General features: G+C 31.4%; 1 protein-coding gene across 3 annotated transcripts; it reads left to right on the top strand.

Annotated features, from left to right (window-relative positions):
- Window positions 1–29: 29 nt before the first annotated feature.
- On the top strand, window positions 30–21,066 carry LOC136981650 (large proline-rich protein BAG6). 3 transcript variants are annotated; one of them, XM_067277981.1, is made up of 23 exons: window positions 30–127; window positions 219–260; window positions 2,662–2,737; window positions 5,357–5,538; window positions 8,578–8,649; window positions 8,746–8,874; window positions 10,053–10,229; window positions 10,305–10,563; window positions 10,641–10,827; window positions 12,728–12,851; window positions 12,935–13,117; window positions 13,388–13,459; window positions 16,057–16,351; window positions 16,420–16,679; window positions 16,754–16,864; window positions 16,944–17,037; window positions 17,111–17,334; window positions 17,401–17,503; window positions 17,571–17,698; window positions 17,762–18,061; window positions 18,134–18,280; window positions 18,347–18,454; window positions 20,626–21,066. In XM_067277981.1, exons 1-23 carry the CDS (start codon window positions 65–67, stop codon window positions 20,875–20,877), a joined length of 3,588 nt encoding a protein of 1,195 aa, XP_067134082.1. In that variant the 5' UTR covers window positions 30–64; the 3' UTR covers window positions 20,878–21,066. The 3 variants fall into 3 exon arrangements, with proteins under 3 accessions (XP_067134082.1, XP_067134081.1, XP_067134083.1); XM_067277980.1 differs by having other exon boundaries at window positions 16,057–16,357; XM_067277982.1 differs by lacking the exon at window positions 13,388–13,459 and having other exon boundaries at window positions 16,057–16,357.
- The last annotated feature ends 5,594 nt before the right edge of the window (window positions 21,067–26,660 follow it).

The following is a 26,660-nucleotide window of genomic DNA, read 5'->3' as shown; positions in this document are numbered from 1 at the left end:
AAACAGTTTTTTTATTTTTTATTTTACAGATGATAATTATTAAATAAACTTTTAAGAAATAAAAATGTTGGAAGTAACTGTAAAAACACTTGATTCACAGAATCATAGTTATTCTGTTCCTGATGATGTAAGTTTCAGAAATTTTTAAAGATATTTCAATATGTACAGTACAATATAAATATATATATTTCTATTAAAATTTTTTCACTTTTTGTTAGATTACAGTCAAAGAATTTAAAGAAAAAATTGCATCTTCAGTGGTAAATATATCTTATTTATATTTGTTAAATATTTATGTACTATAATTTATCATATTGAAAATAATACATTTTAGATGAACTAAAATATTAGTATTTTATGCATGAAGAAGATACATAAAATTCTCAATATTATATAGATAACTTAATTGAAATTTTTATAATTTTTCATAGACATAAGTAACATTTTTAGTTAATTTTTAAGGGTGTTAAACTTTTTCAGAGATCCAGTTAAATAAGACCTCTGAGATATTTTACAGAAAGTTTTAACTATCACAACCAAATATGCAGATTCAGAACTTTGGCTCGAGTCAAAATGAATTGATCAAAAAAACCTTAAATTTCAATTAGATGCTTATTAAAACAATACTTCAAAATACTGTAAAATATCAATTTGTTGATCATTTGTTCATCAGTTATTTTTAAAACCTTTAATCCTGCACTACAACTGTAATTACTTAATCTTTTCAGTATTTAATGTTTGTTTATTAGCTATAAAAGTAAACTTATGTATGACTTGGGATTACCACATACCATTACAAAAACAAAAAAAAATGCCATTAAAAACAGTAAAGTGAAATAAAAAAAATTAGAAATAGGAAGGTGCTAAAATATTAAATGAAAATATAAATAGAATACAAAAATATGTAAGAATTAATAAATGTGATGTAAAATAAATTTAAGTTTTTTAATTCAAGCAATAGGCAAAATGACAACAAAGAATTTTAAAACAGCAGAAACCACAAAACAAGGGTTCATTGATTTGTCTGAAATTGATGAATGTGCGATGAAAGAACCTTTTTGGAGATATCCAGGCAAAAATTAGAAAGGGCCATATTGCAAATAACACAAATAGGAACTCTCAAGCTGAGTTATCAGTAGAGAACTCCATGGAAGTATTTGAAGAATAAAATATGGTCAAAATATTGAATACAGATTAATCAGTTTTGAAAATCTTAAATGAGTTAAAAAAAAATAATAATTTACAAAAAATTGCCTCTAAGCTGAAGTTTTTGAGTATAAAGTATAATTATTTGAATGTAAAGGTTAATGAATTAATCTAAACAGACTTCCTGAAGCTAAATGTAAATATTATAATGATGGGGGGGGGAAAATACAGAATTGTAGTTCCTTAAAAACAAGTAATATAAAAAGAAATTTTTTTAAGTAAATTCCTACTTAGGTCAACAAAGAAAAATTTTATTTTAGTTACTTTTTATTAAAAAAATTTATCAAAAAATTATTGATTTTTGCAAGAATTGAACTTTCATTCTTCACTTTCACATGAATAATTACTGAGTTCGCTTTTTTCTCCTCGCACTCTCTATCGGTCGGAATCGGCATATTGCTGACAGGCAAGAAATATTAATTAATTAATTAATTAATATTTGAAAAAAAACTGTATTAATATCAAGTGTCATCCACTACAAGTTTAAAAAAATGTATTCGAACTTGAGTGGATGAATAGAAAGTGTTTTATTAACGATTGAAAATTTGAACAAGATAAATAAATAAATAAATATAGGGAGAGTGTGAACTAATAGTAGGAATTTAAAAAGGCAATTAAAATGTGCTCTTGAAAACATTTCCTAAAATTATTCAAACAAAACTTCTAATAATTTAATTTTACCAATTTCTATATAAAAATTTTTGTGAGCACTTACATTACATTACTTTCTAAAGAATTATTTACATTAATGTAAGTGAATGTAGTGTTCTGATTGATAAGAAAGTTTATAAATGAAAAAGATAACTCAATCTCGAGGATGAAGTTAAATTACATTTATAAATTTAAACTTTTTAAATTAATCTTAATTCTACATGTTTACTTGTCAATTTTGATTAAAGGCAATTTTTAAAAATTCTTAATTTTGAAAGAAATATAAAAATATTTGTTTTTTAGCAAATAGTTGAATTTTCACTTTTATAAATGCATAGAAATAAATTAAGTTCTGTGTTATACTACATTAAAACAAGGTACTGATTACAGAATTTACTGTATTAATAACAAAATTAATTACTTCAAATTCAATTTTTTTCTAATCTTAAGTATTTTATGAAAATACCTAAGATTAGTAATGCAATAATGCATTACTAATCTTACTAATTACTAATATTACTAATGCAATAATGCATAAAAATTCTTTTAAGTTTTCTTACTTATACCGCATACAAAAACTAAATGATTTAACTTCATACGTGATTATAAGTTTTATCTAATTGATAACAACAATTTAATTGCATTTTTGTAATGTATATTGATATTGACTAATAAATACAGAAATCGTATTTTACGAAAAAGTAAAATTTAAAAAAGATTCTTCTCAGAGAAAATTGAATTTATTGTATTTATGAAAAGTAAGTGGTTTGAATTCAAATAAGCTTAATAATTTTATTCTTTTAGGGCATTCCTGCTGATAAACAAAGACTAATTTTTTGTGGTAGAGTTCTTCAAGATGAGAAGAAATTACTGGAATATGGTTTGTAGATTATTTATGGATTTGTTAGCTATTTCTACTGACCAAATTTTTAAGAATAAGTTAAATATGCAAAAAAAAAAGTTAATTTAATTAGCGTAAAAAGCTTTAAATTTTTACTTTTTTTAAAACTGAAATCATGTCTCAGTCTGTAAACATCCTTAGAAGATGCTTAGTATTTTTTGTGGTGCTTAAAAATACTTACTTTTCTCAAAAATTGCAAAAATCCATAGAAGTATTTTTCTATTGCCAACTCAAAAAACAATCGGTACTTTCTTGTGAAGAGATGGCCTTTGCCACCTACACGCAATCATCTTTCGATATGATCTATTTTGTGACAAAATCTCAGCCTAAGTATGTTTTCTTCCCATATGGTGTGACCGTGTGAATATAAGGTGTAAACATTTACTTTTCATTTGTGTAAGAAATTGTGAAATGGTCTATGCAAAACAAGGACTGTTCGTTTTATAATAGAAGATAATGCTAAATCTGAATCAGTTTAACATTAACTATTACTTGTAAAGATATTTTTAGTAGTAATTTACACTTTTGCTGAAATTTCTTTTTTCCATATTTAATGAATTATTACAAACCTTGCAATAATGAAATTTTATAGTATGCGATCTTTTACAACTGATTAGTTACAAGTTTTATTTATATTTATATTCTAGAATTATAACATAAAATGCTGTGTGTAGTCAATTGTTCAATATGATTAGATCTAAATCTTAAATGAAAATTCTAAATTAATGTAATAATATGGATGCTGTATATTCAATTTATATATATATAGTCACTTCAAAAAATCTTTTTGGTTGACGGTCTCACAGCAGGAAAATTCTAAAGTCACTAATACCAATAAATAAAATTGTCACTATTAGCTTAATATATAGGATTAATATCTAACTTTTGACACTATTCTTTGTATTCTGTTCAGAACAGTTTTGAAAGATTGCTAATATAACACTGCTTATTATGTTTTGTCATTCTGTGTTAAAGATAATTAAAGACCAAGCTATTGAAAATCAACTCGATCGTTTATTCGTTTTAGTTTCAGACAGAAACAACAAAGTGTCTACACCATACTTTTTAGATCCAAAATAATGCAACTATCATAGAACAATTTTAATTTACTGGCCCCTTTGTATGATTCTAGTAAGATTTCTTAAAATTTGGTTGAAGTCTACTCACAGTATTTCTTATTAAGAATGAATCTTAAAAATTTATATACTGTATAATAGTTACACACCATATGCATTATGGTAAATCATGATACAGTGACATTTTGTAATAATATATCATTAAAAGTAGGACTAAAATAAACAATTTAACTGAAAATCAGTATACAAATTAGATCAATATACATTACTTAGAACACGCTATACAATAAATAGTATTATTATGAACTGTGGTTATATTATTAGCAGTTGTTTTAAAATACAGGAGCTCCCCTATTTACAAATGTTCAACTTAAACAATTTGACTGTATGTCTAAAATTTAAATTGTGTGTGGATTCTAGTTCTCTTGCCACTTGGGGTGGCATTGAAGTCAGTTTTTAAGCAAGTTGTAATACACAATAAGCCCACATTAATTATTTATCATCATTTTTTGTTGTTGTACAGATTGAGATTCCATCACTACTTGTGAAGTGGCGTTGAAGTTGGTAATGTTGGAGTAACAATGTTTTTTTGCTATTTTTTACAACTTTTATAAATTTTTATGATTAGATGCTTCAAAAATACATCTAAAACATAATAGTAAATCTAGCAATGGAGATAAATGCAAGAAGTGTTGGTCTTACCATGGAAACTAAACTTTACATTATACAACTAAGTGCGTTAGATGAAAAAAAAAAACTGTTTGAAACACCTGCTACTGCTTAGTAGTGGGTAAACGAGTGTAATGTATTCTATTAAGTTAAATACTTTAAATGGTCAAACTCTAAAAATAAATGGTTATTCTGTGTACAAATGTACTTTCTAGGTCAGTTTTTGACATACAAATATTTTGACTTGCAAACAAAACCTTGGGAACCTAACCTGTTCTCAAGTAGAGGAGAACTTGTATATTCAACAAATTTCAAATTAATAATGGTGGATCATTCTGGGATAGTGGGATGGCAGTGCTGACAGAATTACGAGATGCTGCCATTTAAATTTTTTATGATAAACATATTATTTTCATTCAGTCATGTTTTATTTTTATTATAAATTTAAATTTAATGCAGCTTGTGGCTGTCATGTTATATTTGATATTAGAGCTCTGACAACTCTTATTGTGGCAAAGTTTGAGATAGCTAAATGGTAGTTATCTCAATGGAAATTGACTATGTTGCTAATCTTAACTGTCATCATACCTACTGTATCCTTTGCTTCGTATCATATTTGTCATATGATACAAACATACGGATACACACTGTGCTTTTTCAATTGAACTGATATCAATCCAGTGAGTTAATTAAGCAGAGATCAGTTTAGAAAGTATATATTGCATTACTTTCATTTAACTTATGAATTTTTAAAATTTATATTTAATACAATTAAATTTAATAACATGTTAGGAAGTTAGAAAAACTTGTAAATATGTTATAATGAAACTAATTTGTACTATCTCATTAATAGATGTAAATGGAAAAGTAATTCATCTTGTTCAAAGACCTCCACCTCAGACTCACACACCATCTACCTCATCCTCCTCTTCTTCAACAAACAGATCATCTACTCATTCAGGTCGAGAAAATGGAAGTTTTCTTTTGGGAGCTTTTACATTGCCACAGGACATGATCGATCCAGCACATGTCCAGGTATTGACAAATGTATGATCTCTACTTTATTACTGTTTTTTTACTAGAATTAAGAAGTAAGAAAATTTGCTGAAAGCAACTATTAGCATCAGTTCAACATTTTCCTCTCTAAATAAAATGAAAATTACTGGAGTGATTTTTTTCCTCTAAAATAAAAATCTATTAAATTTTTGAAAGTTTGTCAAATTTACAAAATCTAATATTTATAGTTTAATGACTGAATGACTGAAGACTCTAAAAGCTTTGTTAGAAATTGGTTAAGATGTTACAATGTGTTTATATTAAAATTTTTATTTTTAACTTTCAGTTGATTAAAAAAAAAAAACAATAATTTATTCTTATCTAAAATGAGTAATTTATTTTAATCTTAAATCAGATGGTGGACTTGTTACAATTTAAAAGTTTTGTGATTATAATCAAGATATACAGATGTGGTTCTGATTCTGTTAAAAATGATATCATATGCCCCACTAGTGATTGAGTGAATGAAAACACTGAACACAGGTTGTTGGTCTTGGGTTCAGACCTCATCAATATAAGCTGGCTTGTGGAGTTTTCTGGTTTTCTTCAAGTGTCTAACACAAAAAAGGGCCAGTTTTCCCACAAATGCCGCATGGGAGGTAGGCTTCTCCTTGGCAAATTGGCCACAAGTGTTTGATTGTCTTATTCCATCAGTCTAATCTGATACCACAATGTGGTCTTTTACTGCAAATCTTTCACGAAGATCATGTAATTTGATTGTTTTCACTGTTTCAAAGATATTAAGAAAATCTGTCACTTTTTTTACATTAATAATAATTTTGTTCCTTATAAAATAATTTGTGAATGAGATGAAATTTATTTTTTAATCACTTTATAAAGACACATTAATACAAATGACTAAATTACATCAAAATCATTTTAGATATAATAGTATTTTTTTTTCTTTGTATTTATTGTAATTTATCTTAACCTTCTACAGAATTATTGTAAGTCTAATAAACTACTTATTAATGAGGCTAAATCCAAAGTAATGGTTTTTCGGAGAGGGGGCAGATTGGGAAAAGCTGATAAATTTTATTTATCTAATTCTGAGTTAGAGATTGTCTCATCTTACAAATATTTGGGTATCTATTCTACTCCACAGGGCCCATTTTCTTTGCACTTAGACAAATTGTTTTTGAAATATAAACTTCAACTTACTAATCTAATAAAGATCATGGTTAGAATGGAGCAGTTTTGTGTTAAGTCACAGTTTCGATTATTTGATTCCTTGATGATATGCTCAAGTTTCGGATTTATGTTTTCCATTTGGGATCTATCTTTTGTTGATAAATTAGAGAAGACTCAACTGAGATTTATCAGATTGATATTTCATATTAATCATTCGGTACCTGGACTAAGAGGACTGGGTCGACCACCAAGTGCTATACGTTTAGCATTGGCTATTTTTAGATACTGGTTTAAAATTTTAGAGTTACCAGAATTTGATCTCAGAAGATTGGAGTGAAGATCCCCTATGCTGCTACTGTTTACCACTGTGTCAATGAAAATCCTTATAATAAACCATCTTGAGTTGGTTCTTACGACTCAAGAATGTTGTTACGTTGGTTCGTAGAAAAGCATACCTCCACACTCAAATTATACACTTATTTACAGTTTATTTACAATAGGTAGAATATACAAGTTTGCAAACATAGTACTTACGAGATAAGAACAGGTGGTGTCTTATATAATGGATTAGTTATCTGGAACTACACAACTTCAAAGAGGCGTAGTCACTTGGGGAGTTGGCTCAACCACATGGCTGTCCTGTCTACACTAACCCTTCCCAGAGGAATTTCTAAGAGGAGAACACACACTCTACACTCTGCGGGCTTCCTAAGTGTCAGGGACTACCACGTATTCGGTCTCTCGCCCTTTTTCTGTTCTCTCTTGCTTGTCTTACTATTTAAAGAGTTTTGGATGACAACTTCTGGCAAATCATAATTCTTCCTTTCGTCGGAAGCTTCCCAAGACGTCGACTGTTCTCCCTACAAAACAAGCTCACCGTGACATCCGTCACTTGTTTACATTTTTTTTTTTCTAGCAAGCTAACATGTGGCAAACACATTGCCTGACCTCAAACAAGTCCAATAAACAAAGACGATGTTCCTTTTGTTTCCCCTCCTGTTTACAAATACAACTCCAGTTGGGACCAATTCACAAGGTTGTGTCACTTTTGTCCCTACTCTGTTAAAAGAAATCCTTTACAGTTGGTCTGTAATAAATTGAAACTAACAGGTCGTAATTCTCTGGTTGTAACTTGGCTTTCCTTGATGGAATGTTTATTGTCTGATTTAGGTTATTCAATTACTTATTACACTCAATTTCCCGAGAAAAAACTTTTTAGCTGAACTTTTCCAGTTATTAAAAGATAAATATTCTCAAGATATTCTTTATATTGAGCAAAAGTGTAGTTTTTTTGAAGCTTCTCTATCATCCCCATGGACACCTCAATATTATCTGTTATCAAATTTAAATTATAAGATTAAATATTTAATAATACAATTACAACTTAATAACTTTACTATTGTATTAAATGGGTGTAGAATTAATATATTAGCTTACTCTAATTGTCTTCTCTGTAACACATTTTTTAAAAATGTTAAGAATCATTTGTTTTTATCTTGTGAATTTACCGAACACTTAAAGGATATGTTTTGTTTATGTGATGGTAATTTAAGTTCTGTACTGTTATATAAAATTTATAAATTTTTCTGTTATTCATTAAACATGTTAACATAGACGTACTAATTAAAGTTATATTATTTATTATCTATTTACAATTATGTATAACAATGTTTGTATTTAGTAATGTTGCTATGAGTTCTGTAACCCCTTTGTAAAGATGAAAGCCATAACAAATAAATGTTTTGATTGATTAGTTTTTTGTATTTTTGTTTGTAATTATAACTGAAACAACAATAATGATTTTATTTATAATTATGGATAACAGTAGAGTATAGTAAATATTTAACTTGTGTAATTATTAATAGATGAATTTTTATTTTCTTACAGCAAATAGTACAAGATTTAGTTTCCGGAATGGGTGAAATAGGAAGAAATGCTACTGTTATGTCTAGAACATCGGTAATTAGTCATAATTATCTAATAATAAAAATTTGGTAATTTTAAAAATTAACTAAAAATGTTTTAATAAATAATAATTGTTTTTTTTTTATATAGGAAGATGGATCTTCTGTCGATGTACACATAAACTTGGGTCAGGTACCGCTTCAAAGTGAAGCCCAGCTGAGAATAAATCAAGCACAAACTATGATCACTCGAGCTAATCAAGTGTTAGATTTATTAGAGGTATGAATAAGGTTATTTTCTATTTCAACTTTGTTTTGTAAAATTAAAATGATAAAATTGCCAACGTAAAAAATATTTAAGTTTATAAATAAATATTAAATAAGAGAGATTATATCCATTCAAAATGTAAAATATGTTGGAAGGCACACAAACATTCCTCCTACAAATGGATGTCGACCATTTTTCCAATTAAAGAAAATTATAAATTAGAATATGTTTGTCTTCAACATTGGAATTGATTAATTGGTAATGTACAGGTTTAAAGCATCAAATGTTTGCTAATATTTCAGTAATATGATTTTTGTTTTATTATTATAACCGCAATGATAATCATTGATATCTAATGTGTTTCTCTTAGTTATGTTTGTTTTCTTTTTTTTATTACAAACAGTAAACTTGTAAAATGTAAGTTCAGTTCTATATGAAATTTAAATTACTATATCACTGTGTGTGATTTCACAATAACAAAAACAGTATAATGTGAAAAACAATTGCATCACATCAAATTGAAGAGCAACAAGTCACACGATACATTTGCTTTTAAACAGGCTTTAGGCCTGTGCACTCTTGATAGTCTGACTGTCATTAATTTGGCACCCACTCTGTGCAAGGAATGGCCAAATTAGCAAGAGTCGAGTGTATGTTAAGAATCTTAGCATAGAAGTCTTGATTTTGTATTGACTAGTCTATCTTATTCATTCTTTAATATTTATTAATTATTAGTTTTTAATCTGTGTAGAATAGTTTCATGTCTGATAATTCTATGCTTTTTAACTTTCTAATGTTGCTTTTTCTTGCTTGAAACATTATATCCATATATAGTTTCCATAGATTTTCCTACATTTCAAGAATTAAAACTTATATATGTATTAGTGTGTTGGAAGAGTAATAAAATGGAAAATAAGATATTTTCTTATATATATACTAAAGAAATTGGCAGTAGTTTAGTTGAAATTCTGTTTCAATTATAAATATGATGCAGTTATGAAAAGAAGAAAATGTAAAATAATATATTGAAAAGATATCAGTTTTGATTAAAAACATTATGGTGGAAATTTGACAAGGCAAATAATTTTAGCTTTAATAATTGCAGTTGATTAGTTCTTAAAACAAAATTTGTAAGAATAGAAATACTCTGAAATAAGTGTATTTTATTTAATAATTTGAACCTTTTTCAGAGTGGTTCTACAGGATCTGAACCTACTGATACACCTATGCAAACAGATCAAGGAGGTGAAACAGAAATGAGAGAGACGCCACAACAGGAAGCTCAACAACAAGAATCTGAAGCTTCACGTGAAACTACATCTTCAGTTGAAGAATCTCTTACTGCTGGTCTTTCTTCAATGTTTAATGTGAGTTGCTGTGTAAGTGTTTAAAAAATTTAAACTTTATTTTAAATTAAGCTAAATTTTAATTTTTTATTTCAGATTCCTGGAATTGCCATTCTTTCATCTCAAAGTGGTAGTATACCAATTACAACAGGAGCTGCTCCTATGACTAACACCGATGCAACAGAATCGAATCAAAACACCTCATCTGGCGGTTCTTTGAGATATGGAGAAGGTTTGGCACAAGCTGCTCGTGCAGCTGTGGCGGCTGCCGTAGCAGCAGCAGCAGGTGCTGCAGCAGCTGCAGCTAGGGCAGCTACTAATGCTGCAGGATTCACCCAAGGATCAACTACTTCAAGTAAGAAACAAACAGTATATATTTTTGCAATAAAAATTGAATTGAGAACTGTATGAGAAATTTTACTTTTTTACTAGCTGGCACACGAAATGCAACTGGAAGTGCTACTTCAAATGGAAGCAGAAATATAAATGGAGATGTTCAGCCAAATTTACGAGAGTCAACGGAGACATCTAACAGAAGTACTACACAAAACCAAACAAATGACTCTTCAAGTAGTGGAACAGCACCGAATCCCAGTGGCAGATCACGTCGTGAAATTATGTATGGCTTATTGTGTATTTTTCTATTTAATTCTGTAATTTAGATTTATACCATATTCATATACAAGAATGATAAGGCAATAATTAATTTACCAAAATGTGATGTTTTATCATTCTTAACAATATAAAGTAATGCTCATTTAATTTGTGGACAGAAAAAAAAACCGTACCTTAAATATTATTTTTGAAATCTGGCCATTTGTCTTTCTCAAAATACTTTCTCTTGAATCCTTCATACTTTCTTCAGCATTGTATCCATGCACTAGTCTTAGAAATCATCTTTTTGACAGCATGCAAAAAGTGTTTCTCTTTTAAAGTTCTCTTCAAACACAGAAGAGAAAAATCACGAAATGTGGAGGTAATCCTGAAAGTTCAGGGAGTGTGGCAAATGTGCCAGAACCTCATCACCTATGACTGATCACAGAATATTAAATGCATTTTCTTAAATGCTAATCATACTAAAGATGTGAATTATGTTTATTTATTCTTTTCAATTAACACTATTAATGATTTATGAAAGTTAAAACATAGTAAAAATAAAAATCAATAGCAGTAACTTTTAATGTTGGCAACCAATTGGGTGTATGAATTGAACTTCGACAAATAGAGTATTTCCAGTATAGTTATAAAAATATTCAGACAGTTGTTGCTACTATGTACAATAAACACATCCATTCTATCAACGTAAAATTCCCATCTGTAATGATTTAACCATGCGATAGCTGCATGTTTTGTCTCTATTTGATTTGAAATAACATTTGTCCAAGTAATCTTTCAAATGTGGAAAGAGACAAAAGACATTGGAAGTCAGACTGTTCATTTTGATTGTATGGGAGATGACAGAAACGTCCATCCAAAAATGCAGTTTATCCCGAGTTTTCAGAGCTGTATATAAACAGAAGGGAGGAAATGTGCTGACAGACTGATCAGTGTAGCTGGCTGGATGATTATTTACATGTTATAAGGAGGTGAAACATAGTCACTGCAAAATAGGTAAGCTCATCACAAGTAATGACAAGTGCTTGAATATTTTTTGTGAACTGTGTTAAAAAAAATTGTGTTGGTAGAGGTTTCAGTTTATACAATTGGTTGTGTACATATAATGATATTGCGTATAAAATATAAAACTTACAATCTTAAAATTAAGAGCGAGGCAATTTTATCAATAATATAAAGAAAACAGACTGAAAAGTTCTTTAAAAGAAACACATTACATTTTTTGATTTAAAGCTTATTTTAGATTAGAATATGCATTTAATAAAATAGATTTTAAATTAAAATTAAGAACTGTGTACAAATTTATACATTCCTTAGAATATAAATTTACAGATTTTATAATTATTATAAAAACAAATATTACATAAGAGAAACTTTCACATCTTGTACTTTATTCTTTAATATAAAAGATTTTAGTTGGTACAATTAATGCTTTTTTGTGATGTTACACATTAAAAACTATTGTCAGTCAATCATTTTTTTAAAACAGTAATATTCCTATTAGTGAATTTTTTAACTAAAATGTCTTGACATTTAATTTTTCAAAGCAGTTCACTCACTCACTGTATAGTGACATAGCACAGATTCTGGTTTTCCATTCCCAGCGTAGGAACCTTTTTTTATTGGGATTGGCATATTATAGGTAATTAACTAAATTAATTAATACAGATTGTTATCTTATCATTTAGGAATTTAAATCAGTTTTTAAAATTATGCTTTTATCCCTTAAGAATTTTCGTGTAAAGCTTGATTTTATGTATATGAAAAATCTTTTTAATACAAATTTATATTTTTTGTTTTAGTAACACTTGATTCCAAGTAAACAGTGCATTTGGAAAAGCATTTTTGTCTGTATTATAAAAATATTTTGAAACTTAACTAACTAGCATTTTGTTTGTTTTTAGCCACCCTCCTACGACAGCATTAGCTTCGTTACTGGATGATCTCAATAGATTAAATACCAGATTCCAACCATTTCTGCAGAATTACTCTCAGCTGTTGCGAGATGATCCCGATGTTGGCTCCAATGTAAGAAATATTTTAGACCAAATTTAAGCTTTCATATTTGTTGTGTTTATAAAATTATATATATTTACAACTTTTAATTTTAGCCAGCAGAAACACACAATATGTTTAATAAAGTTTCTAGAGTACTTCACTATATAAGTCACGCTTATCATTCCATTAGTGATCTAACTGTTAATTATAATCTTGCGCCACCTCGCACACTCCGTGTCCAGGTGATGCCGTCGTCGCAACCAACTACAGTATTTCATACAACGGTACCAGTTCAGGTAAGAATCTAAGCAAATCTAAAATGAATTGTGATTAAGTATCTTGTGTTTGTGTAAATAAATTAAAATGTAAACAAAGATAGATGCAATATTTATATTAATTAAATGAATTCAATTACTATTAAGTAGTAAGAATTAGTTCAAAAATATACATTGAAAATTTTATTTTTAATTTAGTTGAATTAAATCCTTTTGTCACTTTATTTAGTACAGTAAAAGCAATAAAGCATTACCAAAGAAAGTTTATTTATTTTTGTTACAATACCATAGGCTCAGATTAATGTTACAGCTGGGAGAACTAGAAATGGCATGTCGTCGTCATCTTCGACACCAGCCAGTGAAGTAAGGAAACTATCATTGAATGATTTTGCCATTAAGCTGTAATTGTGATATATCTATTTCTGATTTACTCTAAACCTCTTTATTATTTCAATAATTGCAACTTTTTCATTTCTCTCAGACTAAAATAATTATACACACTAGTAATGTATAAAAAAAAAACACTTTAATTCTACTTTACTTCATTAGTTAATGAGTTTGTAACAATTTTTTTTTCTTCATATTACATAATTTTCTGAAAATGTCTTCTTCATCTCCCAAGTTTCATGATAGTTTTTATTTTTCTGTTCCTAAATGAATAGCTAGAGGAATTGATGTTTATTTAATAGACTGGGAGATAATTTCACTAATAGTCACAAACTATATTAAAATTACAGAGTTAGTGTAGTTGCGCATATTATTATAATGTCCGACATAAACATGATTTAATAATAATAATTGAAAATTATTTATAGATTACATTGCTCTTCATTCTTAAATATACTGTTATGGTGATATCTAGTAAGTAACTTTAAGCAATTATAATCAACTTGCCTTAAAACAAACACTGATTAAGTGAATTTTGCCCTTGCCCTGGCAATCTGTCATTATCACAACATTAATTTTCATGCAATAAAGCAAACAAAAATTTTACCAGAATTCATTAAACCAAACTATAAATTAGTCACCCCTAAGAAATAACCTTATTTCCAATAATCGTGGTTTTTTTACACTTTTTGATGTGAACAATAAAAAGTAGTACTACGATAAATATTGCTTAGAAGAGGTTTTCTTCTAGTAAGTAAAGATGGGTTCAATCTCGGATTGTATGCAAGAAGTTTATTAACATCACTCCTGTTTAACAAAATACTGTAAACAATTCGCATACCATTTATCACTGATAAATGAAAAGAATAACAAATCTCTGATAGTAGAGCAATTCGAACATCTGGTTTCAGTGGATCATTCTTTTGTACTCGGAAAACGGGTTAAAGTTTAATGATGCCGTGTCTAAATGGATGTGGTCCCATGCAAACACGTGCTAGTTTGCATATTGAAGAGTGCATAGTGGTTTGGAAATCATTTAGACCATAAATTTATTTAAAAAAAACAAATTAAATTTTATTTGACTTTATTTAGTTAGTTCAAAATATTAAAATTAAGAAATTTCAATTACCTGTTAAGCTTTAACAACCTAAATTATACAAACTTGACCCTGAAAATCATTGATACAAATTTTTGATAAAGCAAAATAACTACTGTTCCCTAGTGATTCATATTAATGTGAGTTTTGACTGCATTTTAGATACTCTTCTGTTGTTCTTTCATACATCATCATCATCATCAATATATATCAAACTGCATGTTTATAATGTATCGTTTCAACTATGCATTTACAGGTATTACTATGAGGCTTAATGGTTCTTTGGTAACTTGCCAGAAAATAAATCTAAAGTTTCTTTTAAAAGTGAGTGTTGTTTGTTTATATCCATTTCCATTAGAGGTTCTTGCTTTTTCTGCAAACTTGTTGAATAATTGCCATGAAGGTCTTCATAAAATAATTAGACAGAGTATAGCCTTCATCTATGAAATGAATGGGTATTTCATCCTTTATTTAGGACCTGTTTCATTATGTTGAAGTTTGTATTTTCAGAAAATATGATCTCACCTGTCAAACCACAATTATCCATATGCAGAATTCTTTAACAACAAGGATGTATATTTGCACTTAGAAAGGTCTGGTATTTATTTGATTCTCTTACAATATTTGCAGACAAGTTCAAAGTCATATGACGTAAGAGTCACCACCAGAAAGCTTACTGACCATCTGACAGAACACCAAGATGACATTTTAAGTAATAGATGCTTTACAGAAGTTACCATGAAGGTGTTGGAACAAAGTTGTGATCTTTTATAGTTGAAAGTGTCATTACGAGATGCCGTATAGACCAACCCTCGACCTTTCTGACAATTTTAGAATTCTCATCTGTACAGACATTTAAAGCGGTATCTGGCATCTGTACAGTCTTAAAGTGGTATCATTGTCATCTGTCTTATTTGTCAGTATTAATGATAGGATATTTTAGAAAAAAATAATGCTTGTTGCTATTGATATTGCCATAAGTGCAATTTGCAGATATTTTGAAGCTGTCATGTTAAAGTAATCTGCAATGTTTGGTAAAACTTTCCATGAATTCATATATTAAATATGTACTGCAATGGTGGAGATATGATTTTGAAATGTTAATTCAAATTTTTCTCAACATTCTATTTTATACAGTGGAAATCCATTAATTTTATTTATTTTGTCAGTAAAACTTTTTGAAACGCATCTTATTTTTCATGGCTATTGTACATCATTCACATATTTAGCAAAAATTGGATGAAATTAAATAAAATCTAACTTGTTTTAAAGTTTATCATTCAAAAATTCTTACATGGAAATTATATGCTCCAGAAATGGGGGAAAATATGCAGAGTGGGCGGTAGTAATTTCTAAAAATTGCTTTGACACAATTTGCAATTATTGAAAGAAGTAACTAATATACAGAACAAATTTTATTAAATAGTTAACAAAAATTTTGAAATTTTTTATTATAAGTACAGAGTATTTTTTCTAGCCTGCTTCAGCCACAACAGAAGCTTCTGCTGCTGCTGCTGCTGCTGCTGCTGCTGCTACTGCTACAAACACTACCACAACTGCTAATACAAGTTCAACTTCTAGTTCCACCACTACAAATTCCTTTTCAGGACCATCAATGTTTTCCAATGCATCTTCGTTATTTGGTAGTCAGAGTCCGTTGATGTTTATGGAAGTTGGACCAAATTCTATTACCATTGACAGTATATCTGCCACTGTTGTTAGTCAGGCCGAACATGTTGGCTTGACAACTGGTTCTACGACTAGCACAACCTGTAAGTGTCGCATGTAAATTTCCATATAATAGATATAAACTAATATTTTTATTATTATTTTTTTACAGCTACAACTGAAAGCAGTCAACCACAGTCACACAGAGGTGCCACAACTAACACTACACCTTCTGGAACTACAGGTCCTCGCATATCCCAAGACAGTGGTATCAATTCTGTCCGAAACTTCGCATCACTTTCCATGCCTCTTTCTAATATGGGTGGTGGCTTTTCCCTATTTGATCCATGTCTTCCTTGCAACTCTTGTTGGGCATTGCCCTCTGTTCCCAGATCTAGAAGATTCAGACCTGTAAGAACACGAATGGTTCCGGTATGTTCGTCTTTTGTACGTGAAGAGCTTAATGATTTAAATTTGCTTTGTCCTCTAATAATTTCTTTTTATAGCGTGAATCTGAGCAAGAGAGGCATTCGAATGTCCAAATGTTTGAATCGGAACTTCGAAACATGGGACGTCACCAGGCTTCCACTGATGAGACTTTTACGTCATTGTTACAAGTAAATTTTAGGGATTTGTTTATTTGATAAATACCGTTTGTCGGATACATCTGTAATTTTCATTCATCTGATTTTCTAGATGGTAGCTGGTGCAGCTGGTCCTCGACCAAACAGGATGACTATTGGACAGTTATCCTCTCTTTCATTAGATGGTAGTGCAGCATCTAGTCAGAGTAAGATGGCAAAAATACAAGCATTCTTTAAATTTTATAACAAGTTTATGTAATAAATTTTAATCTTCTGTAGATATTATCTGGGATTTATTTGCTAGAGTGGTCAATTCACTAACAGAACACGATCTCATTGAAATATTTGTTGGTCGTCCAGAGCCATTGGAACATGTCAGAGTTGGCTTACAAGATTTTATTCGGCAAAGGTTATTAAATGGTCAGGAAGAAACAAATGAAAACATCAATTCAGCAATTGACAATGTGATCAGTCAGTTACAAGAACTAATTCAGGGATCAGCTGTAAGTTAGTTTTTATTGTAAATAATTCTAATATTAAATAATTTGTTGCTAATTATGTCATTTTAGAGAGATGCTAATGTGAAACCCGACATCGATTTTGTGGCAACGATTAACACTTTCTTGAGGCAAAATTTGCGCCAATTGATCACTTTTGTTTTGCATCCACCTGGTAAGTTTCTGATTGTCTGTCTCCCTACAAAGACTTTATGTTAGACACTAGAAAATTTATTTTACAGAAGGGTCCAGTTTTGCAGTGTACCTTTATACCATGTGTCGTACCATAATATCAGAGTTCATCATTCTTACCATACATTGTTCGGTAGATGGCATAACATCTCTACAACGTATTTTTGAAGGCAGAGTCGTGAGTACTTTTTCTTAACAAAAATAGTCATATGTCATTGTATTAAACTATAACTATTTATAGAGACAATACGCCAATCATCTACGTCCAGTTCTGAACTGGTTGACTACGTTAGGTGCCTCAGAGTTTCATACAATGTTGGCCAACATTAGCATAACGGCAGAACAAGTAGAACATTATGTAGTGAATGTGTCGAGAGAAACAAGAGATGAAGCAACACCACTTCTTGCAGCGAATGCAGAAAGTAATGCATATAATTCCGGTTTGGAGATGATGGAAGATGATACTATATCCAATGAAGTTGCTCAGAGTGATGTGGCATCTGGAAGCGTAGAAATGGCCACCAAAGAAAGTTCACCGGAGGTTCAGTATTTTTTTTTCCATAAATTTTGGAATATGAAGTAGTAATAAATTTATTTCTCAAATATTCTCTAGTTAATGGAAGCAGAGAGCATACAAGAAATACATCAAAACAACTTTGAGGGTGCAACATCTGCAACGGGTTTATACGGCTCGTTATCAGATGATGAATTGGGTGAAGTTACAATAGGTTCTGAACCTTGGCATGCATCTGTACCAAAGGTAAAATGTGACTAGAATTTATATTGAGTTATAACACAATTCATTTACTTTTTTGTCTGTATTCAGGAATGGGTTCCAATCATCACTCGTGACATTAGGCGACAACGTCGGCAGGCTCCTCAGCCTCCATTTAGTGATGCCTATTTGAACGGAATGCCTTCGAAACGACGACGAGTAAGTGTAAATGTGTTTCAACATACATAATTGTCAGAACGAAGTGACGACTAATACTTGTCGACAAGGAATGCAAGAAGTCATTATAACTCTAGAATGAGTTGTCCAATCTTGATGAAATTTTCTAAGACGACTCATCATCACTCAAGGATGAACTGATTAAAATTTCAACCCTCAAAAATGATCCATTTTTGTAGAACTGGAGATAGGAGTCAAAATGAAGATTGCATTTTTCTTCAGTATGGATCATTTTTGAGAGTTGAAATTTTAATCATTTCATCCTTGAGTAATGATGAGTCATCCTAGAAAATTTCATCAAGATCGGACAACTCATTCTAGAGTTACAATGTTGACAAGAAATGCATGAAGTCAAGTGTCAGTCACTTCCTGCACAGGTATAGAAGTGTCATCTAGTGCAAGGGTGGGCAACCTTTTCTATAACATGGGCCAGAATAAATTTTACGTTTTTTCCACGGGTTGTAGTAGTTAATTGACGCCTTCTTGTTACCTGTAGTTTTTTAGTCTGCAAATATAAAATAAATTAAAAAAGAAGTTGATTACTACATTTATTTCTCTTATCGTTTTCAGAAAATTACAAAGAATTGGAAAAATAACTATTATACATATATATTTATTGTTTTATGATTAAGTGAAAAAAGTATTTATTTAATGTGACATCTGGTGCTGCAAAAATTTTGTTAGCATTTCAATATCTGGTTCAATTTGTGTGGTGCTTAAACGCAAGTTGTTTTCCAAACGCGTATCGGTTATTTTGGTTCTGTACTTCGATTTCAATTACTTCATCTCGGAGAACACCTGTTCACGTCGATATGTCGAGCCAAATAAAGAGTAAATATACTTCGCATTATCAACTAAATTTGGAAATTCTTCAGCCGACAGATTTTTACAAAACTCGTGGACAAGTGTAAAATTCAAATTTTCTCTTAAACTTACCCTCTATTTTAATTTCCAATAAGTCCATTTGAAAATTTTTCTAGAACAGTTTCGATTTCAGTGATGGAAAAGGGAGAGTTACATAACGAAAATAAATATTTTTCTTGTCGAAATCACGAACGTCGATCAAATTCTGAATAAAGATCTTTGATTTATTTAACGAAAAATTGAGGATTATATTTGTCATGATAATTAGATAATGTTGGAAAATGAAAAAGATTATTTTTCTCTATATGGAATTGCCACAAATGGAGTTTACTTCTAAAAGCTTTAATATGTCCATATAATTGTGTCACATCTTGATTTTGCTTTTGTAAGGATTCATTTAAAACATTCAGGTGTCCTGTAATATCAATGAAGAATGCTAGGTCTGACGACCATTTCTCATCACTTCAATGGGAATTCGTTTCATATCCATGAATAGTTTAATTTCCTGTTTCAAATTATAAAATATTTTTAATGCGGTTGCTCTTGAGAGCAACCATATTAAAAAAACCGTTCTCAATTTTCTTTACTCTTTCAGTACCTTGATACCTGCCATAACTTGCATGTTTCATTTGGTAGCGTCTTTTTATATTAAATTTTTTTTTTTTACAGAGATAGTTTCATTGCAAATTAAATGTAAAGGTTTTCCATTATGTTCCGCAAAAAAACATTGCGACATCCATTTATCTCGAAAAGATCTGTTTTCAGAATCAACTTTTCTTTTTTTACTGTTGTTCAATGCCAGTTTGTTCTAAAAACTGAATAAATATTTATAAATATTCTTATTAAAATTATTAAAGAAATTTTTGTTATTAACTATAAATAAATTAATTTCAATTTCAAATAAATAGTTCTTTTTAAAACCCGGCGACAACTCACTCGGTTACCACAAATTACGTTAGATATTCGGCTTTGATCATACGCATATATAGAATACAAATATACTGCTATGAGTGGGAGCATTTGAAGGGAAAGATGTTTTAATGGATGTTAGTTTCAACATTAGTACTAAATTATGAACATATTATGCGCATTTAATATTCAATTTAAACTAGACGAATTACATCAAAAAATATTTATTTATAATTTCTTCTAAAGATCTCGCGGGCCGGGGGGTTGCCCACCGTCGATCTAGAAAATAAAGGTGTGAGCAGCTTCGTTCCGACTACACGCCGATACAGCGTTACTCAACTAGTAATAAATTATGCTAAATTTAAATATTTTTGTTATAGATGATGCCAAATAACACAATCGGAGCAATTCAGACCATCTTGCCCGAAGCCATACAGAGAGCGGTTAGATCGGTTAACGTGCAGCCCGTTACCAGTATGGAGGAGTTGCGCCGGGATGCCGTGCAAGACACGTCTTTACACAGCGCTTACAGAGAACAAGTAAAGTGTGCCATACAGGATCGCATACGCAACGATTCGGACTATATACCCGAAAGATTTCCAAAAACTGAAAAATATTTCAACAGAGAATGAACTGGATACAGCAAAATATAGAGCAGACGATAATCTTATTCATATTTAAGACTTTCCATTTTTACTATACACATAACATTTGGATCTTGAAGCAGCGAGGCAAAATTGCACGGTTTTATTTTAATTGTTTCTTTGATGTACGAGAATTTATTAGTAATATTCAAAAATAAAGGAAGTTATCCAAAAATCGGAAGGCGTCGGTCTCTTTAATTTACCTTCTACAATAATCCTGTAAGTACAGAGACAGAATACATTGTTATGGAAGTAAGTAAAAATTTTCTTATTTTGTGTGTGATGTAAATTTGATAAATATGTATTGATTTTTAAACCGATTACTAAATCCTTTAGGCATCCACATTGGAAATGTAGTGACGACATAAAATGTAGAAAGCCCTGTGATAAATACACTTTTTCTATACCGTTTTCCATTCACCTATGACCCCATAACATTAGTCATTTTTTTCATAAACATGCAAAAGGATATGTCTATAGTATCTAGTCACAATATACCTATCAGTGTTTCTGAAACTGTGGAATAATTTATTTATTTTATCTTTCAATAATGTTTCAGAATCCACTTTTTTTTTGTTCACTCAGATTCCCTGCCATTGTTTTTCAGTAACTAAACAATAAAAAAAACTTTGTACCTACTTTTGACTCTCCCTTTAGATGATGAAACAAACAAACCAAAAATAATAATGCATTACAACATGACTATAGGACCGTGAACAGTGCATTGAGACAATGACTAACAGTTACCAAATTTATGCCTCATTGCTTAAAAGACATTTCTCAAATCTAAACAATCCTTGTAAGGCTAGTAGCCTTTTTGAGAAGTTTGACGACAGCAATGATGACATCTCATCTGACAGAGCACCAAAATTACATCACAAGTATGCATATGCAAAGCCCATGGAAAATGCAGATGTCAATTCATAAGGGGTGCTCAGTAAATAATCAGCCAAACACAACAGCATGAAACAGAAACAATTTATTTCAACGATAATTGCCCTGATTGGTGTCATAATGGGATAAGTGCGTTAACAGTCTAGTTATGCCCCGTTCGAAGAATTGCTCTGTCAGTGTTCCTGCTACAATGTCGGACAGCATCTTGCGCTTCAGTGTCTAAGGAAAATTGTCTGCCTTTAAGTGCCCCGTTGAGTTTCCCAAAAACATGGAAGTTGCAAGGTGACAGGTCAGGATCATAGGGAGGGTGCTCAAGTACCTTCCAACAAAACTGCTGTAGCAGGTCCTTTGTCATGTTGGCTGTGTGAGGAGCATTGTTATGCAACAAGATGACCCTTGACATCTTGAGTTTTCCTGGACACCTGCATTGAATTTGTGTGCATAATGCATGCAAGGTGTTGCAATAGGATGTTGCATTGATGATGCTGTCATGCTACATAAACTGAACAAGCAGAGGCCTCTGATGGTCAAAAAACAGGGTGAGCATCACCTTCCCTGCCAATGGTTGCACACTTTTGCTCTTTTTTAGGTGAAGTGGAAGTGAATGTGGTTATTTCCACTGCATACTGGCATGCTTTGGCTCTGGATCATAATGTTAACACTGTCTCATCTCCCATCACAATGTGAAGAAAACCATTACCATGCATAGCAAAACATGTTAGATGCTCATCCAGTTGTGGATCTGTTCTTCAGTTAGTGAACGTGGCCACCCACGGTGTGCACACCTTCCTGAAATGCAACATTTTGTGCACAGTACCAACACTCGGGTCTACTGCAGCTGCAATGTCATGGACCATTATCTGTATGTTCGCTAGCACCAAGTCTTCCACCATTTGCACATTCTGTGGTGTGGCTGCATGCTGCGGATGTCTCGGTTGTTGTCTTTCATGCTTGAACATCCTTCCCGAAATTTTTTTGGCCCACACCTTCTCCTGGGCAAGGCCATAGGGTGTATGGACCATACACCTGATGCATTCAGTGATGAATTGCAGTGGGTCCGCATCAAGGAACCTGATTACTCCACATTATTCAACTTTGGAGGCTTTCATTGTCCAACAAAATCACATAAACAAATGACATAGGGCAAACATCCGTGGCCTCAATGGGGTGTCACTTTGGTGCACTGTGTATTTGCACACAAACTTTCTGCTTACTCCTGTGCTTATTGGCTGGTTATTTATTGAACACCCATATACTACATGACGATTATTTGTCCACACCTAAATTCTCAAACGGGGCTGTCTCCAAAAGGCAATTTTCTGGTATATACCCACAAGATGTTAATTTTGGTAATGAAAGTCTGACTAAACTTATTCCAAATTGCCGGTTCAATCATTGGTGGATTGTCCAATGTTGCATTTCTTTTGATTTGGCTAAAGCCACCGAGGAAACAGGTGGCTTTACTCTGTTTCCAAAGCTTGTCTTTAACAGGTTTGGTTAGATATCTAGAGACTAACACTATCCACTTATTTATCTTTAAATATGTGTACTAGGCAAGGTATTAGATAGATGACCGGCACAACTCTATTGTTAAAGGAGAGTGATGTATGGGGGAGGCAGGTTTCTTGATAGAAAATGTTGCCATCAGTATGTTTAAATTTGAATTTTCAAGCGATGACTTTTTTTATGAAATATACATTATCTCTAAAACGGAACCATAATTACTTTTAGGCATAACCATCACAAAGGAGAAATGCCCTTAGCCTTTTGCTGTTTGTCTATGTAAATGACACCAAGTCATTTACATACAGATGTCATACAGAGTCACGAGTACAGACTTGAGAAGATGCCATTACATTAGGTGGCTTTGACGTCTAACTACTTCGGTTTGCAGACGATACGGTATTGTTGTCGAAACACCGGTCTACTTTCGGAGAAAGCCATATCTAATATCAGAACATTCGTTGTCTCTGAGTCTAAGGATTAATTAATTTCTATAAATCCAAAATTTCAATTTTCGGACGGGGAGGATGGCTAAGAGAAATGGATAGGCTTTTCGTCCACGTTAGAGAGATCAGCATATTAAATGAAGTGGCATACTTGGGCATGCATTTAATGGTATTGGATTCCTTTGCTAATTATGTTTCCTTTGTCAAGGGTAAAGCTCTCTTCGGGGTAAATATAGCAATTGACATCGTATGCAAGGTGACGAATAGTTGCACGCCTCTTTAAAAGATAAGCCGTACGACCAACTCGACACAAATAGAGAGGCAGCTAACCTTTATGGGGACCTTTTTTCGTCACCCGTTTGGTCTCGAGAGATCGATACCGACATTTGCTATTAGATCTGAATTAGGTTTGAAATGTCCTGTAAACGTTTTAAATGCATTATCCCTCCTAGTAGAGGAGATATCCTGTAAGGAGTATATAATAATTATTTGTGTGTAGTACAAGATAAATTTATAGTGAAATGTTCAATGATCCTGTGGTAAAATGATTTTATCATTTGTAAACAATCTCGAGCAATTTAATTAAATACTTTTCTGTTTTTGAATATTTTGTAGTAATAATTAGGCTCTTACCTTTGTGAGTAACCGGGGGAGTAAGACCTTGGTCTTACCCCTTTATCAACAACAGTTTGGTAAAAACTGCTCACTGGGTCAGTGGATGGTGATTTCGGTTTTCTGATCCGGTGGTATCAAGATCGGTTTGTTAGGTCGAGTGGAAGAGGCGAGAGGGGTCGTCGATAAGTCGTACGTGATATACAAGTAATAGACACTATTGACAAGGAAAATCAAAAATTTAATGAATATAATTCTGTAATTTTAATTTGTTAAAAATAAAAATCAAAGACAACGTCGGTTAAGCTATTCATGTACCTTTTTTAACGAGAGGGTATTCGAACTAAGCGAGCTCTCGCATACAATTTGAGGGACCGAGAGAGAGTTTACAATATTTTGGATAATATCGTACCTCTTTCACACACATTTCTGGAGGACTGTCGGTTATCTGCCTTTTCCGAGCGGTATCGCGACGAAGATCGGTGTCTCTGCGAAAGTGCTCCAGTAAGAGGCTACTCTGCAGGGGGTGCATCGGTCTTGGAGAATGGTCGTGCGATCGAGCGTTGTCGAAGACGAAGGTTGACTCTGCGGGTGATGGGTCGGAGGTGTTCCTGGGACAACGAGAAGATGGTGAAATCTGATGTCAACTGTACTCTTTGACACATGCAACGTTAGATCAATCACGTTTGTACGGGAAATGTTGATGTTCTCGAAGGAGTGTTAAGTATTACCAGTAGGAAATTTGATTTGTGTTTATACAATTAGCCCACAGCTAAATTGTATAAACAAGAGCCATTTTGTTGCGCGCGATTCTGTTCGACGTTGCAATTTTCGAGAACCTATTCACGACATTAAGCGAGGATTCGCCGTACCGGTGTTTGACAGCACGACCACGATTTTTAAATGAGATTTTAAAGTACGGTAAAACCTGTTCATTGAAATTGAACGATACTAAATAATTTTTCCCATTTAGGATTGTTCCACTGTATATTAATTCAAAATAAAAAGTACACACATCATATATGCATGTAAAATAATAATTAGAATTTTACAAATGTTTTTAGTTCGAAAAAAACGGATCACACCCCATATATACATATAATACTTAAAATTTAACTACAAAACTCATTGGAAAAATCAAACATAATTTTATTCTTTCAAAATTGCATGTCCAAGAAAATGACATAATTACAATTTTTTTTTTTTTTTGATTTGTAGCACAAAGAGATTCAGTATAAGCTTACAGTTTGTTTATAAGAGCAAAGCCTTACATAAAAACTGAGAAGAAAACGAAAGCAAGTGCACTTAGAAGTGATTCGTCAGAGCTGCCAACGATTATTATTAACAGCTTTTGGGGAAATCGGTGCTTATTACATAGATATTTTTCGGAGTAAAATCTTCGAATTTGTTCCGATTATCTGACAGCAATGAGTTTTAATCACACCAAGAATTTATAATGTATTAAATACAAAACACCAAGTGAAAGAGTTTTTTTAAAACACTACTACGTTTTTTTTCCTTTTTCGATATTCATGCAAGAAATGTAGCAAAACACAATGTAAATTATTAACTACGCTAAACATTTTTTTTTATAAAGAAAGTTAATTTAAAAATGTGCACAATATGCATTCGTTTGTTTAAAGGATTCTAGATACTGATGGTAAAATGAAATTTCGATTCGTGTTATTGCAATTAAGGTAACGTGAGAGAAGAAGATCCGAAACGGACTCTGGCGTGATTTTGCACGGAATAAAATTTGGTTTGGCGATCGATTCTCGGGCACTTAAAGTTTCTTCCGAATCGTCGAAGTGGTGCGACTACTCGAGCGACCGCCGGTAATTTAATAATAAAATGGTTGGCACGTCGTGTACGTACTGTACGTGAAATGTATAATCGGAATGATCTTTTAAAGTTATTGCTTGTCCGAATAATGATCGCCGGTAATTAAATTACCTTAAGCAATAGATGAAAAATGTTAAGGAGATATAAATAAGGAAGGAAAATTGCCCGAAATGACACGTGTGGCAGTTCTGTAGGAATTTTGAAGTATGGAATCTTTTTCACAATATAATAGTTATAGATGGGTCCTCGATGTTTGGGAATGTAATACAAAAAGCAATTTAGAGGTTTCTATGCTTAAAACTGAACTCTTGTATATTTTGAGCTACGATAATTTGATTTTGTTACCAGCAAAATCATTTGTGAAAATATGTTTTTATTGTGTCTGTCTTCTGTTTATTCTAATCTTTTAGAACTCTGGGAATGGTTTTCCAAAATGAATGCTACCAATACTACTATAATTATTACATGTGAAGT

The sequence above is a fragment of the Centruroides vittatus genome, unplaced genomic scaffold, assembly GCF_030686945.1.
Source record: "Centruroides vittatus isolate TY-2023 unplaced genomic scaffold, ASM3068694v2 contig_786, whole genome shotgun sequence".
In the NCBI taxonomy this organism is placed as follows: Eukaryota; Metazoa; Arthropoda; class Arachnida; order Scorpiones; family Buthidae; genus Centruroides; species Centruroides vittatus.
Note: the sequence above shows the minus strand (reverse complement) of the source record. Positions and strands in the feature narration are given on the sequence as shown.

Coding starts and splice junctions, on each gene's coding strand:
- LOC136981650 (XM_067277980.1), top strand. CDS start 65: ATGTTGGAAGTAACTGTAAAAACACTTGATTCACAGAATCATAGTTAT. Junction 12,852..12,934: donor ATCCCGATGTTGGCTCCAAT/GTAAGAAATATT, acceptor TTTTAATTTTAG/CCAGCAGAAACACACAATAT. Junction 16,865..16,943: donor CTTTTACGTCATTGTTACAA/GTAAATTTTAGG, acceptor CTGATTTTCTAG/ATGGTAGCTGGTGCAGCTGG.